The 17,072-nt window shown below is 36.6% G+C and overlaps 1 protein-coding gene across 2 annotated transcripts in view; it reads left to right on the forward strand.

The window, feature by feature from the left end:
* BRIP1 (BRCA1 interacting protein C-terminal helicase 1) overlaps positions 1–17,072 on the forward strand; it is a 141,399-nt gene that overhangs the window by 56,178 nt on the left and 68,149 nt on the right. For both annotated transcript variants that reach the window (XM_036269431.1, XM_036269432.1), the window contains 4 exons: positions 5,671–5,803; positions 12,241–12,395; positions 15,421–15,586; positions 15,701–15,841. In XM_036269431.1, the coding sequence (XP_036125324.1) occupies positions 5,671–5,803; positions 12,241–12,395; positions 15,421–15,586; positions 15,701–15,841 (595 nt within the window). The remainder of the gene's footprint in view (positions 1–5,670; positions 5,804–12,240; positions 12,396–15,420; positions 15,587–15,700; positions 15,842–17,072) is intronic.

The raw sequence follows: 17,072 nt of genomic DNA on the forward strand, positions 1-17,072 counted from the left end.
ATGGGAAAATATCCTTGGGTGAGAATTAAAAATAAAAAAGAAGAAACTTGATACTTTGGTGCTTTCAGCCCCACCTCCCCTCTGGGTAGGAAAGAGGGCCTGGAGATTGAGTTAATGATTGATCTTGCCTACATAATGAAGCCTTCATAAAAATACCAAAAGTATAGGATTCAGAGAGCTCTGGGTTGGGCAACACATCTGTGTGCTTGAAGGGTGGTGCATTCTACCTCTACAGAGATAAACTTCTGTGCTCAGAACCCTTCCAGACCTCACCCTATGTATCTATCTCTTTATCTGCCTGTTTCTTTGTTTATCTGTATCCTTTATTATATAATAAACCAGTAAACTTAAGTGATTCCTGAGTTTTGTGAGTTGTTCTAGTAAATGATCAAATCCAAGAAGAGGTCATATGAACTTTTCATTTATAGCTGGTTGGTCAGAAGCACAGATGACAACCTGTACTTTTATGATTGGCATCTGAGTTGGGAGTGGGATCAGGACAGTATTGTGAGACTGAGCATATAACCTGTGGGATCTTTGCTAATTCCTTATAGTGTCAGAATTGAATTGAGTTACAGTAATGTGCCACATAACAATGTTTTGGTCAATGATAGGTCACATATATGATGGGACCACATGTATGACAGTGGTCCCATAAGATTATAGTGGAGCTGAAAAATTTTTATGCCTAGTGATGTCATAGGCATCTTAATACTGTAGTTCAATGCATTACTCATGTGTTTGTGGTGTTAGTGTAAACAGACCTACTGTGCTGCCATACAAGTGTAGCACATACAATTATGTACAGTACACAATACTTGATAATGATAATAAATTATTATGTTACTGGTTTATGTATTTATTATACTATATTTTTTATTGTATCATTATTTTAGAGTATAATTTTTCTATTTACAAAAAAAGAGTTTGCTATAAAATAGTATGCCTCATGTTACACTGGCTTCATTCAGCCTCATACATCTCATGTTTACTGAGTCTCTTGGTTGCATCATTTTCTTTGTGCTTGATTTACTCTCCTGTTGTTTTATTCATCATGGACCTAAGAGTACAAAATGCACTGTTAATGTTGCCAGTATGAGGCTACATTGAGTATTGACCTAGAAACAAAATTAAGAGTAATTAAGGACTAGGCAAGTAGAAAATCAGTGATGGTCATTGCTTACCAGTCAGGCATTTCACATTCCACCATGGCTACCGTCTTGGAGAACAAGAACGAAGTGATGGAAGCTTTTAAAGGATCTGCTTTGTTGAAGGCAGTAAGACTAACGAGTATTCAACAAGGGCCCATACCAGACATGGAGAAACTTCTAATGACATGGATTGAAGATCAGACAAATGAAGCATATCCCTCTTAGTAATATGATGATCACAGTCAAAGCATAAAGTTTGTTAGCGATGTTGAAAGAGAAGGCTAGATCTGACTACAATGTTGAATTTACTGCTAGCTCTGGGTGGTTTAAATGATTCAAGAATTGTTATTCATTACATAATGTGAAAGTGGTGGCGAGTCTGAGTGCTGATGTGAAGGCAACTGAAGAATTTTTGGAAACTAAGATAAGCTGACTGGAGGAAAATTATTTGCCAGAGCAAATATTCAGTATGGCTAAAACCTTCCTATTCTGGACATAGATGCCTGAAAGGACTTTCATCCATAAGGAAACTAACTCAATGCCAGGTTTCAAGGCTTTATAAACAGGATAACTGTTTTGCTAGGGTCACTGATTCAGACAACAAATTGAAACCCATTGTGATCTTCAGGGCCATCAAGCATATCAGTAAGCACACACTGCCAGTGTACTGTAGGAGCAGTAAGAAGTCATGGGTGATCCAGCTCTTCTTCCAAGATGCCTCTGAATTGCTATGCCAGTGAAATGGAGAAGTACTGTTTAGAGAATAATGTACCTTTCAAGATTTTTCTTATTGTCAATAATGCTCCTGGGCATCCTTATATTGGTGATCTTCCTGATATCAAAGTGGTGTTTCTTCTTTGATTCAAATCAAGGAGATGTGGCAGCTTTTAAGGCCTACTACATGAGGAGGACCTTTGCTAGGCTAATGATGCAACTGAGAAAACATGATGCAATTCTGGAAGGATTACAATATCTATGACTGCATCAAGAACCTTGCTTGGGCCTGGAATGATGTCACCAATGAGTGTAGTTATGGCATTTGGAGGAAGACACTTAAGAGGTTCTTCCATGACTAAAGGATTTGCCAAGGTTGAGGAGGTTGCAAAAGTCAGTAAGGCTGTGGTTAAATGACAAACAACTTGAACTGGGGTGTGGGTAAAGATGACATTGAGGAGCTCCTAGAGGTGATTCCTGAGGAATTGACTAATAAGGAGGTATTGGAACTGGAACAGGAATGCATAGCTGAAGACGAGGCAAGAAAAAAGGAAACTTCAAAAGAAAAAGAAGAAGCCCCAAGAAAATTCACAGTGAAGAGTTTACCACAAGCTTTTCCAGACCTCAACAAAGAAAAATATCTTTTATAAACTTAGTGTAGCCTAAGTGTACAGTATTTGTAATATCTACATAGTGTATAGTACTGTCCTAGGCCCTCACATTCACTCACTACTCACTAACTCACCCAGAATAGCTTCCAGTTCGACAAGGTCCATTCATGTAAGGGCCCTATACAGGTATACTATTTTTTATCTTTTGTACTGTATTTTTACTGTACCTTTTCTATGTTTTAAAACAAAAAGACTTAATTGTTGTGTTATAATTGCCTACAGTATTCATTTTAGTAACATGCTGTACAGGTATGTAGCCTTAGAGTAACAGGCTATACCATATCGTCTTGGTATATAGTAGGCTATGCCATCTAGGTTTGTGTAAAAGCACTCTGTGATGTTCCCACAATGACAAAATTGCCTATGGACACATTTCTCAGAATGTATTCCCATCATTAAGTGACATGTGACTATATAGGACACCCAGCTGGTGTCATATTGCTTGGTGTGGGAAAAAACCCACATACATTTAGTGACCAGAGGTATCAGAAGTGAAGTAAAGATTAGAAGAGAGACACAGGAATGATTTTCTGCACAGCTTCTATGACATCTGGTTTTCTTCCTCCTCACAGTCTGTTCTATTTTGGTTTGTTTTTTTTTTAGTCCTCACCTGAGGGCATTCCATTTTTTGTTCAGATAGAATGGGAGCGGGGGAGAGAGAGGGAGAGCAACATTGATGTGAAAGGGACGCATCGAGTGGCTCCCACCCACACGACCCAACCAGGGCCGGGGACAAACTGCTACCAAGGTACGTGCCCTTAGCGGGAACTGAACCCAGGTTTCTCAGGACCACAGGCAGATGCTCTAACTGCTGAGCCAAACTGGCCAGGGCTATTTCAGTTTTTTTTATCTTATTTTGTTTGATATCTAAATGTTGAAGTGCCTCAGGACTTGGTCCTAGGACCTCATTTCATTTCTAGCTCTGCACCTTCCCTAAATTATGTAACCCAGTACCATAGCAGTATTGCTGAGGCCTGCACCTGAGTCTAGCCCCAGCCTCTCCCTGGAATGCTATTTTCATATATCCAACTATATTTTATATCTTTTTATGGAATATCAAATTTCAGCTTTCCAAAACAAAACTTATTCCCTTCCCCTACCTAACACCCCCTGTCTTTCTCCTCTAAACAAGCAGCTAACCAATTTCTCATATAGAAAATCTAAGCATTATTCTTGGTTACTGCCCCACCCATTCATCTTATCAGTAAGTTTTGTAAATGCTACCTGCACAATATATCCCATATCTTTCAATCTCATATCTACCATCCACAGTCATATCTCAACCAGATACTGTAACAGCCTCCTAACAGATCTCTGCTTTCACTCTTGCTTTTCTCCTAATAACCCATTCTGACTTTGAAACTGGAGTCATCTTTTCAACACTGAAGATGCATGGTCTCTTATTTAAAATCCTCCATTTAAAACCTTCCCATTGCACTTTGAATAGAACCCAAAGTTCTTATCCTGGCTTAACATGGTCTGATTCTTGCTTTATCACTCTAACATTGTTCATACCATTATTACCTTTTGCCCCTTGTGTTGCAAATACAGTGGCTTTCTTTCAGCTCCTTAAATGAGGATAATTTGTGAACCACCTCAGGGTCTTTGCATGATTAATTTTGGATCCTCCTATGACTGGGCACAGTTAGTGTTGCCATGCATGACTGGATGCATTTGCGTTCAATTGTTAGAATAAATGTCACCTCAGGGGGAGCCTTCTTTTTTATTTTTATTTTATTTAATTAATTTATTTTTGTTACAGATGTTTCTCCTTTTCCCCCCATTGACACCCTCCTCCCGTCCCCCTTCCCCCAGCATTGTTGTCTATGTCCATTGGTTATGCTTATATGCATAGGTTCTTTGGTTTAACTAACCCCCCCACCCCGAAGTTTGTCGGTCTGAACCCTACTTCTGTGTCTCTGGGTCTATTTTGTTCATCACCTTGTTTTGTTCATTATATTCCACAAATAAGTGAATCATGTGATACTTGTCTTTCTTCGTCTAGCTTATTTCACTTAGCATAATACTCTCCAGGTCCCTTCATGTCGTCTCAAAGGATGAGATCTTTCTTATAGCTGCACAGTATTCCATTGTGTACATGTACCACAGATTTTTTATCTACTCATCTATTGATGGATATTTGGGCTGTTTCCAGATCTTAGCAATTGTAAATAGTGCTGCTATAAACATAGGGGTGCATAGATTCTTTCTGATTGGTGTTTCAGGCTCCTTAGAATATATTCTTAGAAGAAAGATCACTGGATCAAATGGCAGACCAATTTTTAGTTTTTTGAGGAAACACCATAATGTTTTCCATAGTGGCTGTACCAGTCTCCATTCCCACCAGCAGTTACTAGATTCCCCTTTTGTCCACACCCTCGCCAGCACTAGTTGTTTGATGATTTGTTGATGGCAGCCATTCTGGCAGGTGTGAGGTGATACTTCATAGTTGTTTGAATTTGCATCTCTCTAATAATTAGTGACATTGAGCATTTTTTCATATGTCTCTTGGCCAGAGAGCATTCTTGATATTCAAATTAAAGTAACAATTAGATTACATTAACCTAATTTAGTTTCATTATACCTCTTATTACTACCTGATATTTTCTTGTTCATGTATTTGTTTCTAAATATCTTTCTCCCTTTAGTAGAATGTCAGTTCCATGAGAATAAGGGCCTTGCCTATTTTATTTACTGCTGTATTTCTACTGCCTAGTATTGTATCTAGCATAATAATAGACATTTAAACTCTTATTGAATGTACACATATGTATATAAATTCTATTTTATGTTAATATGTAACTTTAATGTTTTTGTTAGGTTGTTTTGTATTTCCTTTTATGAGCATTTGGGATGAGCTCCTAAATCGGCTCTCATTTGGAGAGAGAGTCAAGTAAAGCAGTTGAATCCACAAAACACAATTGGGAAATCGCATGCATGTTTTTCTTTTCTGAATATAATCTTGCTTTTTAGCCATGTGAACATTTATTTTTCAATATGAGATATGCATACTTTTAAAAAGATGTCTTCATTAATCCACATTGTGTCCTTAGGCCTTCAAAGAATGTAGATTAGCATGAAAATGTTGCACATAAGATGGTACTGGTTGATAGAACTGTTTTATTTTATTCCAGTTGGTTAGAAGCAAACTCTGAACATCTTGTGGAACGGGATTATGAATCATCCTGTAAAATATGGAGTGGAAGTGAAATGCTCTTACATTTACACAAAATGGGCATCACCACTGCTACTTTTCCCATTTTGCAAGTAAGATTTTTTTTCACCTATGGAAATTTATTTAGTGAATTAGAAATGATTACTAGTAAATAAGTTTATCCAGGGTAAAAGAAAGTGTAGCAATTTAATTGTTTAAAAATTTTATTATGTAAGTCTGATAATCTTGTGTGTGATGGCATAAATTGTGGATGAAAAAGTAGCCTTATTTAGTTAGAAGGAAATGAGGCTTTAAGGAATAAATTACTTGTTCAAAGATAAAAGAAGTCAATATTTTTGGGTTGTAAATTTATTTTGTTAATTGTAAAAGTTAAAAATTTAGAAAATAAAAAGATTAGAAATTCATGTTTTGCTCTTAATATAGTGGTTATATAAACCCAGGTGGATGGAGATCATGAGTGGGCCGTGGGATACTGTGAACATTATGAAATAGTATACAAAAGTTTATGAGTGTATACTTTTGTACATTTTTCTGAATAGAAGCTTCATGACATATACTTTCAAAGAAGTTTTTTTCCAGATGAGAATGTTTTTCTTTTTCTTTTTGTTCTTAATTACTTATTACTTATTTTACTTAGTGAAAATACTTTACCTTTTAGAGTAGTTGTTTTAGGTTTACAGAAAAATGTAGCAGAAAGGATAATACTCATATACCAGCTCCCATCTATACTACTATTTCTTCTATTATTGACATCATGTAATAGCATAGTGCATTAATACAATTGAACAAATATTGTTACATTATTGTTTACATTAGGGTTCACTCTTTGTGCTATACAGTTCTATGAGTTTGATAAAAACATAGTCATTTATCTACCAATATAATATCATAGAGAATTTTTCACTGCCTTAAAAGTCTTTTGTGCTATTTCAGCAATAACGATAAAAAATAAACTCTTTTATGCTGCACTTACTCATTCCTTCACTACACCTCATTTCCCTTGTTGAACCTCCCTGGCAACCACTGATTTTTTTTTTTACCTGACTTCATATTTTGCCTTTTCCTCAATGTCATGTATTTGAAAGCATATAGTGTATGGTCTTTGCAGACTGGATTCTTTCACTTAGCAGTATGCATTTCAAGTTCCTTCATTTCTTATTGTGATTTGATAGCTTGTTTCTTTTTATTGCTGAATATTGTATATATGTACCACAGTTATTTATCCATTCTACTACTGAAGGATACGTTGGTGGTTTCCAAGTTTTGGCAATTATGAATAAAGCTACTATAAACATTTGTGTGCTTGTTTTTGTATGGAGATGCTTTCTTCTCATTTGGGTAAACACTTAGGAACATGTTTGCTGGATTATATAGTAAGACTAAGTTTAACTTTGCAAGAAACTGCCCAACTGTCTTCTAAAGTGGCTGTACCATTTTACATTCCAACAAGCAGTGAAGGAGAGTTCCTGTTGTTCCTTTAACATCTTTTGCCTACCTTTCAATTGGGTTGTTTGTTTTCTTGTTTAGTTTTTTTTTTTTCCTGTATTGATTTGAGGGAGAGGGAGGAAGAGAGAGAGAAACATCGATGAGAGAGAACATCAATTGGCTGCCTCCTGCATGCTCCCCACTGGAGATTTGGCCCACAACCTGGGCATATGCCCTGACCAGGAATTGAACTGGCAACCTGTTGGTGCATGGGTCGACGCTCATCCACTGAGCCACACCGGCCAGGCTTCTTGCTTAGTTTTAAGAATTCTTTTCATATTTTGTATACAAGTCTTTCACCAGATGCGTGTTACAAATATATTCTTGCAGCCTGTGGCTTGTCTTTTTATTCTATTAACAGCATCTTTCAAGGAGCATAAGTTTTTAGTTTTCATAAAGTTCAATTTACCAGTCGTTTTCTTTGATGGGTCATGTTTTTGGTGTTGCATCTGAAAACTCATCACCAAACCCAAAGTCACCTAGATTTTCTTCTATCTTTTCTATCTGTTACTGGGCTCTCTATTCTCTTTCCATAGATCTATTTGTCTCTTCCTTCACCAGTACCACACTGTGTTGATTACTGCAGCTTTATAGTAAGTCTTGAAGTCGGGTAGTGTCAACCCTCTGACTTTGTTATTCAGTAATTGTGTTGGCACTCTGGCTGCTGTGGCTTGATTGGAGCATTGTCCCATGCACCGGTCAGGGCACATACCCAGGTTGTAGGTTTAATCCTGGTTTGGACATGTGCCTGAGGCAACTGATTGATGTTTCATATCAATATAAATATATATATATATTTTTATCCTCACCTGAGGACATTTTTGCATTTACCTTCAGATAGAGTGGGAGGGAGAAAGGGAGGAAGAGAGAGAGAGAATTATCGATGTGAGAGAGACACATCAATTGGTTGCCACCCTCACAACCCCAACTGGGACCAGGGACAAACCGCAACTGAAGTATCCCTTTAGTGAGAATCGAATCCGGGACTCTCTGGTCCACAGGCCAATGCTCTAACTGCTGAGCCAAACTGGCCAGGGCTCATGTTTCATATTGTTATTCCTCTCTCTTTCTCTCTCTCCCATCCTCTGAACAAAAAACATTTAAATATATTGGCTGTTCTGAGTCTTTTGTCTTTATACAATTTGATCAGTTTGTCCGGTCAGTGTGGCTCAGTGGTTGAGCACTGAGCCATGCACCAAGAGGTCGCCAGTTTGATTCCCAGTCAGGGCACGTGCCCAGGTTGTGGTGCTGATCCCCAGTGGGGGGCATGCAAGAGGTAGCCAATCGATGTTCTCTCTCATCGATGCTTCTATCTCTCCCTCTCCCTTTCTCTCTCTATAAAATCAATAAAGGAAAAAAATTTTTGATCAGTTTGTCAATATCCACAAAGTTACTTGTTTGGATTTTTATTGGGATTACATTGAACCTATAGATGAAGCTGAGAAGAGCTGGCATCTGAACAATATTGAGTCTTACTATCCAGGAACTTGGAATATCTTTATTTATTTAGATTTTTTTTATTTTTAAAATCAGAGATTTGTATTGTTCCTTATAGACTTAAAAGACATGCTTTTGAACCCCAAATAATAACTACTACCAACATGATCACCACTCACATTTTGGGCATATGAGTATTCAAATATTTTAATCAAACTATACTTATGCCCTGGCCAGTTTGGCTCAGCGGTTAGAGCATTGGCCTGTGGACCAGAGTCCTGGGTTTGGTTCCTGCTAAGAGCATGTACCTTGGTTGCAGTTTGTCCCCGGCCCTGGTTGGGGTTGTGTGGGTGGCAGCCAGTCGATGTGTCTCTCACAGCGATGTTTCTCTTGTCCCCACCCCCCTCTATCTGAAGATAAATGCAAAAATGTCCTCGGGTGAGGATAAAAATTAAAAAACAAAACCAAAAAAGCTATACTTACAATTTTCCCCTTAATTTAAAAGGTGCAATGTAGTATTATAAGTGTTTTTCCCTATTGTGACATCTTTTTATGATTTTTTGCATAAATGTTTTGCATTTTAAGGGTTATTCATATCAACAGTAAAATAGATAAATAAGTTTGAGAGATTCATATAGTAGACTACTACATTGCAATTTTTGAAGATGAACCATTGCTACCACAACCATATGAGTGAACCTTATAGACATAATGTTGAATAAAAGGAGCCAGACACAGAGTACAAACTGTATGATTTCATTTTTATGAAATTTTAAAACAGATGAACATAATTATACTAACAGAAGTCAGAATACTGGTTACCACTGTGTACGGGGAAGGAGCAGTTTAGACTGAGAAGGGGTAAAAGGGAACTATCTGGGATTCAAGGAATGTTTTGTATCCTGAATGCATGTTAATTACATAGGTGTGTGTGTATGTATGTATGTGTGTTAAGTGAGCTGTATATACCAGATTAGCACACTCTATATATTATTCTTTAATAAAAAATGTACAAATAATATGTAAAAGGAAAAAACTTAAAATACAGAAAGGTACAAAAGGAAAAATACTTTCTTCTGTGTATAGATTAGCTTAAATATATTTCCAATGTGACACATTTATTTGTAACCTCTTTTTTTTTTTCATTTCTTACCTGAGGATATTGTTTCATTTATCATCAGACAGAGTGGAAGGGAGGGAGAGACAGAGAAACATCAGTGTTCTAGAGCCACATTGACTGGTTGCCTCCTGCATGACCTGACTAGGGCTGGGGATGAACTGCAACCAAGGTATGTGCCCTTGACCGGAATTGAACCCGCGACTCCTTGGTCCATGGGCTGATGCTCTAACCATTGAGAAAACCGGCCAGGGCTTGTAGCTTCTTTTTTTTTTTTTTATCCTTACCCAAGGACAATTTTTGTTTTTGTTTTTTTGCATTTATCTTCAGACAGGGTAGGAAGGAGAGAGGAAGGAAGAGAGAGAGAGCGAAACATTGACGTGAGAGAGACACATCAGAGTGGTTGCCACCCACACGACCTCAACCGGGACCAGGGACAAACTGCAACTGAGGTACGTGCCCTTAGCTCAGTGGTTCTCAACCTTCCTAATGCTGCGACCCTTTAATACAGTTCCTTATGTTGTGGTGACCCCCAACCATAAAATTATTTTCGTTGCTACTTCATAACTAATTTTGCTACTGTTATGTCTTAGGTGACCCCTGTGAAAGGGTCATTTAACCCTCAAAGGGGTCACGACCCACAGATTGAGAACCGCTGCCTTAGCGGGAACTGAACCCGGGACTCTCTGGTCCACAGGCCGATGCTCTAACTGCTGAGCCAAACCAGCCAGGGCAGTAGCTTCTATTTTATTAACAATATATTATTTGTTCTTTTATATTTTGAAAAAGATTCTTTTACATGATTTTTAGCTTCCGTGTAGCATTTTTGTCAGTGTACATAGTCTGAAGCATTTGATTAATCTGGCATTTGAAATAGAGTTTTTTGTCTGTTTTCCCAGAATAAGAAACAATTCTGATTTGAACATTCTTGAAAATATATCTTTGTATATATTACTGATTATTTCCTTTACATATATATGTGTGTGAGATATAGATATACACACATTTTAAAAAATGTTTTTATTGACATATTTTTAATATATATATTTATGTATATATATATACATATATGTATATGTGTGTGTATATATATATATTTTTTTTTTTAGAGAGAGAGAGGAAAGGAGAGGTAGAGATAGAAACATCAATTAGCTGCCTCCTGCACGCCCCCTACTGGGGATCAAGCCAGCAACCGGGACATGTGCCCTGACTGGGAATTGAACCAGGACTTCTCAGTTCATGGGATGAGGTTTTCAGTCCACTGAGCCACACTGGCCGGGCTCCTTTATATAGTATGAATACTAATTCTTTGTTGCTTTTATATTGAATGTAGATTCTTGTGTCTATGGTTTGTTTATTGTGTATTTTTTCAAAAGATTTTTTAAATTTTAGTATTTTTTAAAAATGTATCAGTGTTTTTTTAAGTTGTCATATTTGAGTTTAGTTTCCACAGTCTTTCCTTATCATGTGTTACATTTTCTTCTAAAAGTGTTAAAGTAGCCCTGGCCGGTTTGGCTCAGCGGTTAGAGCGTCCGCCTGCGGTCCAGAGAGACCCGGGTTCGGTTCCCGCTAAGGGCATGTACCTCGGTTGCAGTTTGTCCCGGCCCTGGATGGTCGTGCGGGTGGCAGCCACTTTCGCATCGATGTTTCTCTCTCTCTCTTCCTCCCACTCTATCTGTACAAAAAATGGAAAAAGTCCTTGGGTGAGGATAAAAAATAAAATAAAATAAAATAAAAGTATTAAAGTATGTTTTTGTAAGGGGTTTCAATCAATCTGTTATTTGTTTTTGTTTATCTTGTGAGGTAGGAAATCTACTTTGATTTCCTGTTTGGATAGTGAATTTTCTCACCATAATTTACTACAGTTCGTCATTTTCCTCTACTTGTAATGTCATTTCTGTCACATATCTAATTTTCATTCATGTGTGAATTTATTTTTATACTCTATTCTATGATTCTGTTATCTAACCTTTCATATTTGTTTATTACTGTTAGAAAAATGCTGTGCTTATCTCCTCACTTTGTTATTTTCCTTTGAAATGATCTTGGCTATTCTTGGCGTTACTCTGCCATTTGAATTTTAGAATTAGCTTTGAGTTATCCTTTTAATTTTTTTTGTAATATAGTCATATTATTCTAAGCACTCTAGAAATAATTCAGGCATTTAGGTAGCATATCAACTCTTCAAAGCTCCTTAGAGAAACCATTTGGTAGGTACATTTTTATGAAGTTTATTACTTTTGAAGAACACCAAATAATAACAATTGTCTGAGGAAGTAATGAACTGCCTAAATAAGTAATTTTATTAAATGTCCTTAAAGATAATTTGGGAATCTAAAGCTGGTGTTAGCACTTGTGTATTGATAACGTTTGCCTAAAATTTCAATGTATGTTTTGTTTGGGTTTCGTTATAGTTCTGGCAAGTTCATTTTATTTCTTCACTCTCCCCCCACCCCTTCCTAGTATACTTAATGTTGTAATTTCTTATAGGGACATTTTTCTGCTGTCCTTCAAAAAGAAGAAAAAGTTTTATCGATTCATGGTAAAGAGGAGGCAAGAGAAGTACCTATTATTAGTGCTTCAACTCAAATAATGCTCAAAGGACTTTTTATGGTGCTTGACTATCTTTTTAGGCAAAATAGCAGGTAAATGAAAATATCTGATCTGTATTTTTTCTCTTAAACCTATTAGCCTTATTGGGTGTTAGCATGTGTTTAATACATTCTTATTTTGTGTGAGTACATAGGGTAATCATAAACAAGTAGTATAAATATTGCTCTTATTGGCACAGATTAAGATTAATTGAAATTAGTTTTTATTAATGGAAATGAGTATTGAAATCAGTAACCCACTAATTTAGCCTTAAATTTATAGTCCTCAAGGACTAATCGTAACCATTTGTTTTCTCTTAAATATAGTTTACATATGTTCCTTCTAGTGTTAGACAGTCTCTTCCTTATTATATAAAGCTAATATTTGATGAATTGTGGAAAATGAAAAGCAGTCAACTCACTACCCCTTGTTAAGTTATAGTGCTGCCTGGTTCCAGGGTTTTGTTTTGTTTTTTAAATTGTGGTATTATGTATAACATAAAATTTATCATCTTAACCATTTTTAATTGAACATTTCAGTAGCATTAAGTAGACTCACATTGTTGTACAACCATCACCACTAACCATTTCCAGAACTTTTCCATCATCCCAAATAGGAACTCTATACCCTTGAACAGTATTTCCCAAGTATTTCCTATTTCTCTTTCTTCACAGCCTCTATGAAAGTAGAACCTCTATTCTACTTACATCTCTATGGACTTGCCCTTTCTGGGTATCTCATATAAGTGGAATCATATATATTTGTTCTTTTGTGTCTGGCTTATTTCACTTTTCAAGGTTCATCCATGTTATAACATATATCAGAATATTATTATCTTTAATGACTGAATAATATTCTATTGTATGTATATACCACATTTTGTTTATCCATTCCTATGTTGTCATACATTTTGATTGTTTACACCTTTTGCCAATTGTCAATAATGCTGCCGTGAACATTTATGTACAAGTATCATATTGAGTTCTTGCTTTCACTTCTGGGTACATACCTAGCAGTGGAATTGCAGGATCCAAATTACCAAATATGGTAATTTTGTATTTAAGATTTTGAGGAACCAACATAGTGTTTTTCATAGCAGCCATACATTTTAGATTCTCAAAGTTATGCATAAGAGTTTCAACTTCTCTACATCCTTGCCAACACTTGTTCTTTTTTTTTTTTTTTAATAATAGCCATTCTAATGGGTATAGTGGCATCTCCTGTTGTTTTGGCTTATATTTTCCTATTGGCTAGAGATGTTGAACATCTTATCATGTGCTTATTGTCCATTTGTATGTCTTTATTGTGGAAATATTCAAATCCTTTGCTTATTTTTGAATTGTGTTTTTTGTTGTTGTTGAATTATAGGAGTTATTTTTTTTATATTTTTAAATTTTTTTCTAATCCTCACCCAAGGACATGTTTCCATTGAATTTTAAAGAGAAAGAGAGAGAGAGAGACATATTGATGTGAGAGAGAAACATCAATTGGTTGCCTCCTCTAGGTGCCCTGATTGGGGATTGAACCCACAACCTAGGTATGTACCCTGACCAGAATTGTACCTGAAACCTTTTGGTGTACAGAAAGATGTTCCAACCAACTGAGCCACCTGGCCAGGGCTGTAGAAGTTATTTAAATATTTACTCTCTTGATAGTGTCCGTTGATATACAAAAGTTTAAAATTTTTGAAGTTCAATTTATTTAATTTTTTGAAGTAAATCTATTTATTTGTGGTATTGGTATATCCAAGAAACATGGCTAAATCTGATGTCATGAAGATTTTCCCCTGTGTTTTCTTCTATAGGTTTTATAGTTTTTTGCTTTCAATATATATATTTAGTAATCCTCACCTGAGGATATTTTTCCATTCATCTTCAGATAGAGTGGAAAGCAGGAAGGGAGGGAGAGAGCGAGGAGGAGAGAGACATCAATGCAAGAGAGAGGCACATCGGTTTGGCTCAGCGGTTAGAGCGTCGGCCTGCGGTCCAGAGAGACCTGGGTTCGGTTCCCTCTAAGGGCGCGTGCCTTGGTTGCAGTTTGTCCCCGGCCCTGGTTGGTCGTGCAGATGGCAGCCACTCAATGTGTCCCTTTCACGTCGATGTTCCTCTCTCTCTCCCTCTCTTTCCCTCTCACTCTATCTGAACAAAAAAATGGGAGGAACGTTCTCGGGTGAGGATAAAAAAAAAAGAGAGAGAGAGAGAGGGGCACATCAATTGGTTGCATCCCGCATGACCTCAACCAGGTCCCAGGGCCGGGGACTGACCCACAACCAAGGTACATGCCCTTGACCAGAATCGAACCTGAGGTCTTTGATCAGTGGGCAGATGCTTTAACCGCTGAAACAAACTGGCCAGGGCAGCTTTCAATATTTTTATAAACTTCTCTCCACAGATTGTAGAGTTACTGGCTTGAACTTTGACACCTGATCTCACTAAGGGCAAAATTAACCATTTAAGCCTAGGTGTTTATAGCCTCTTATTGAAAGAAATTATAAAATGACGAAAGGTCATCTGGATTAGTACCTTTGTTAGAAATAGGTGAAGACTGAGACTCAGATCTTAAAGGAACTTAAAGTTTTTATAATTAGTCTCCTAAACTTTTAAAACTTTCAGTAAAAATTGCTTTTCTATTTTCTCACGTAATAACAAAGTATAAAAGGCTTCTTTAGCTTTTTTTTAGTAATAATTCTGTTATCTGCTTTGTAACTAATGATGTAACACAGAATGCAAAGAACTCTGAACTAGGAGTTAGGAGGCTTGGGTTTTAATTCTGGTTCTGCCATGATTTATTTAGTGTTTGAATATAGGGAGGGAAAGCAGTAAAGTGTTGATGGTTAGATGATATCTAATTTCTGCAAGAGGGGGTTGCTTCTAAGACTTAAAGGCTTATTTTCTGTCAGAGTTACTGAATTTAATTAGATGTGGGTGTTTTGTAGGGAAAATGTAATCTTTGAGTGGGATTATACCAGGACTCTCAATTTAGTTCTAATATACTAATCAGTTCTTATGTTGTATGAAGCTGAGACATTATATGTTTTATAAAATTTTGCCATTTAATTACCATTTTACTTTCATTTAGGTTTGCAGATGATTATAAAGTTGCTATTCAACAGACTTATTGTTGGATAAATTACACTGATATTTCAGATAAAAATGGGCTCTTTACTCCACCAAAAAATAAGAAACGTTTACGACAGAAAACTGCAGTTCATGTGCTAAACTTTTGGTGCTTAAATCCAGCTGTGGTAAGCTGATTGTTACATGTGAAAATTCTATCGTCTAACTCAATACAAACAATTAAATAAATGTGTCTGACTCTTTTAAAGATGATTTTATATATATCTAATGTTTCCTCCTAGGCCTTTTCAGATATTAATGGCAAAGTGTGGACGATTGTTTTGACATCTGGGACATTATCACCAATGAAATCTTTTTCATCAGAACTTGGTGTTACATTTACTATCCAACTGGAAGCTAATCATGTCATTAATAACTCACAGGTTAGAATTTCTTTTTGAAAGATTTCAGTCTTTCTACTTCAATATAATTCTACATAAACAAATTGGAAGATACCTAAGTACTAGCAAACAAACAGATCCTGATAGAAAATTCATCATTTCAGTTTTAGAATAAAATAAAATCTGTTAGCTACTTGATAGTATCAACAAAAAGGAAGTACTAATAAATGCATTCCTTCAACCCAGTGAGTAAAAATATACATTTTGGATGCAAAGACTGTACTGCAATTTCCTCACTTAAGTTTTAGTGGTTTTAAAAATTTTTTTTATCTTTATTGATTTTAGAGAGAGAGGATGGGAGAGAGAGAGAGAAACATTGGTGAGAGAGAACATCTATTGGCTGCCTCCTGCATGACCCCCACTAGAGACTGAGCCCACAACCTGGGCATGTGCCCTGACCGGGAATCAAACTGGCGACTTCTTGGTGCATAGGTTGACACTCAACCACTGAGTCACATTGGCCGGGCTACTTTTAGTGTTTTTTAATGTAAATTAAAACTAAAACAAAATTCAACTTCTTTACCATAATTTCTATTGTTGAATTATTTGTTTATGTATTTCTCTTTTCCATTAGGCTATGGTGTATCCTTATTCTTTTTATGTCCACATTCTTCCAATGCACCTAGATTAATATCTGGCATTAGTTAGCAAGTGTTCAGCATATGTGTGAGTATCTGAAATGAGTTAGAAATTTTATGAGTCCTGTGCCTTAAGATTTTTTTTTATCCTCACCCGAGGACACTTTTCCATTTTTTATTCAGACAGAGCGGGAGAGAGAGAGAGGAAGAGAGAGAAAGAAACATCGACGTGAAAGGGACACATCAAGTGGCTGCCACCCGCACGACCCAACCAGGACCAGGGACAAACTGCAGCCAAGGTACATGCCCTTAGCAGGAACCAAACCCGGGCCTCTGTGGACCATAGGCCGATGCTCTAACCACTGAGCAACCGGCCGGCGCTAAGATTTTAATTTTTTATAACAGAACCATATAAATGTTAATTTAGTTTTCCTAGGATTGTTTTAATTGTCGTTTGTTGATCTGTCTTCTGTTTCTTTTTATGAAGTAATTTAAAGTAGTTAACTGCATGTTTAACACCATCTTTGTTCCTAACACTATTCTAATTCTATATGAAGATATAATTTTCAACCAAGGTATATTTGTGGGGAGATTTTTGTTTCTCACAGTTATTTGGGAGGTACTACTGGCATTTA

Source organism: Molossus molossus, unplaced genomic scaffold (genome assembly GCF_014108415.1).
Source record: "Molossus molossus isolate mMolMol1 unplaced genomic scaffold, mMolMol1.p scaffold_m16_p_19, whole genome shotgun sequence".
NCBI classification, from domain to species: Eukaryota; Metazoa; Chordata; class Mammalia; order Chiroptera; family Molossidae; genus Molossus; species Molossus molossus.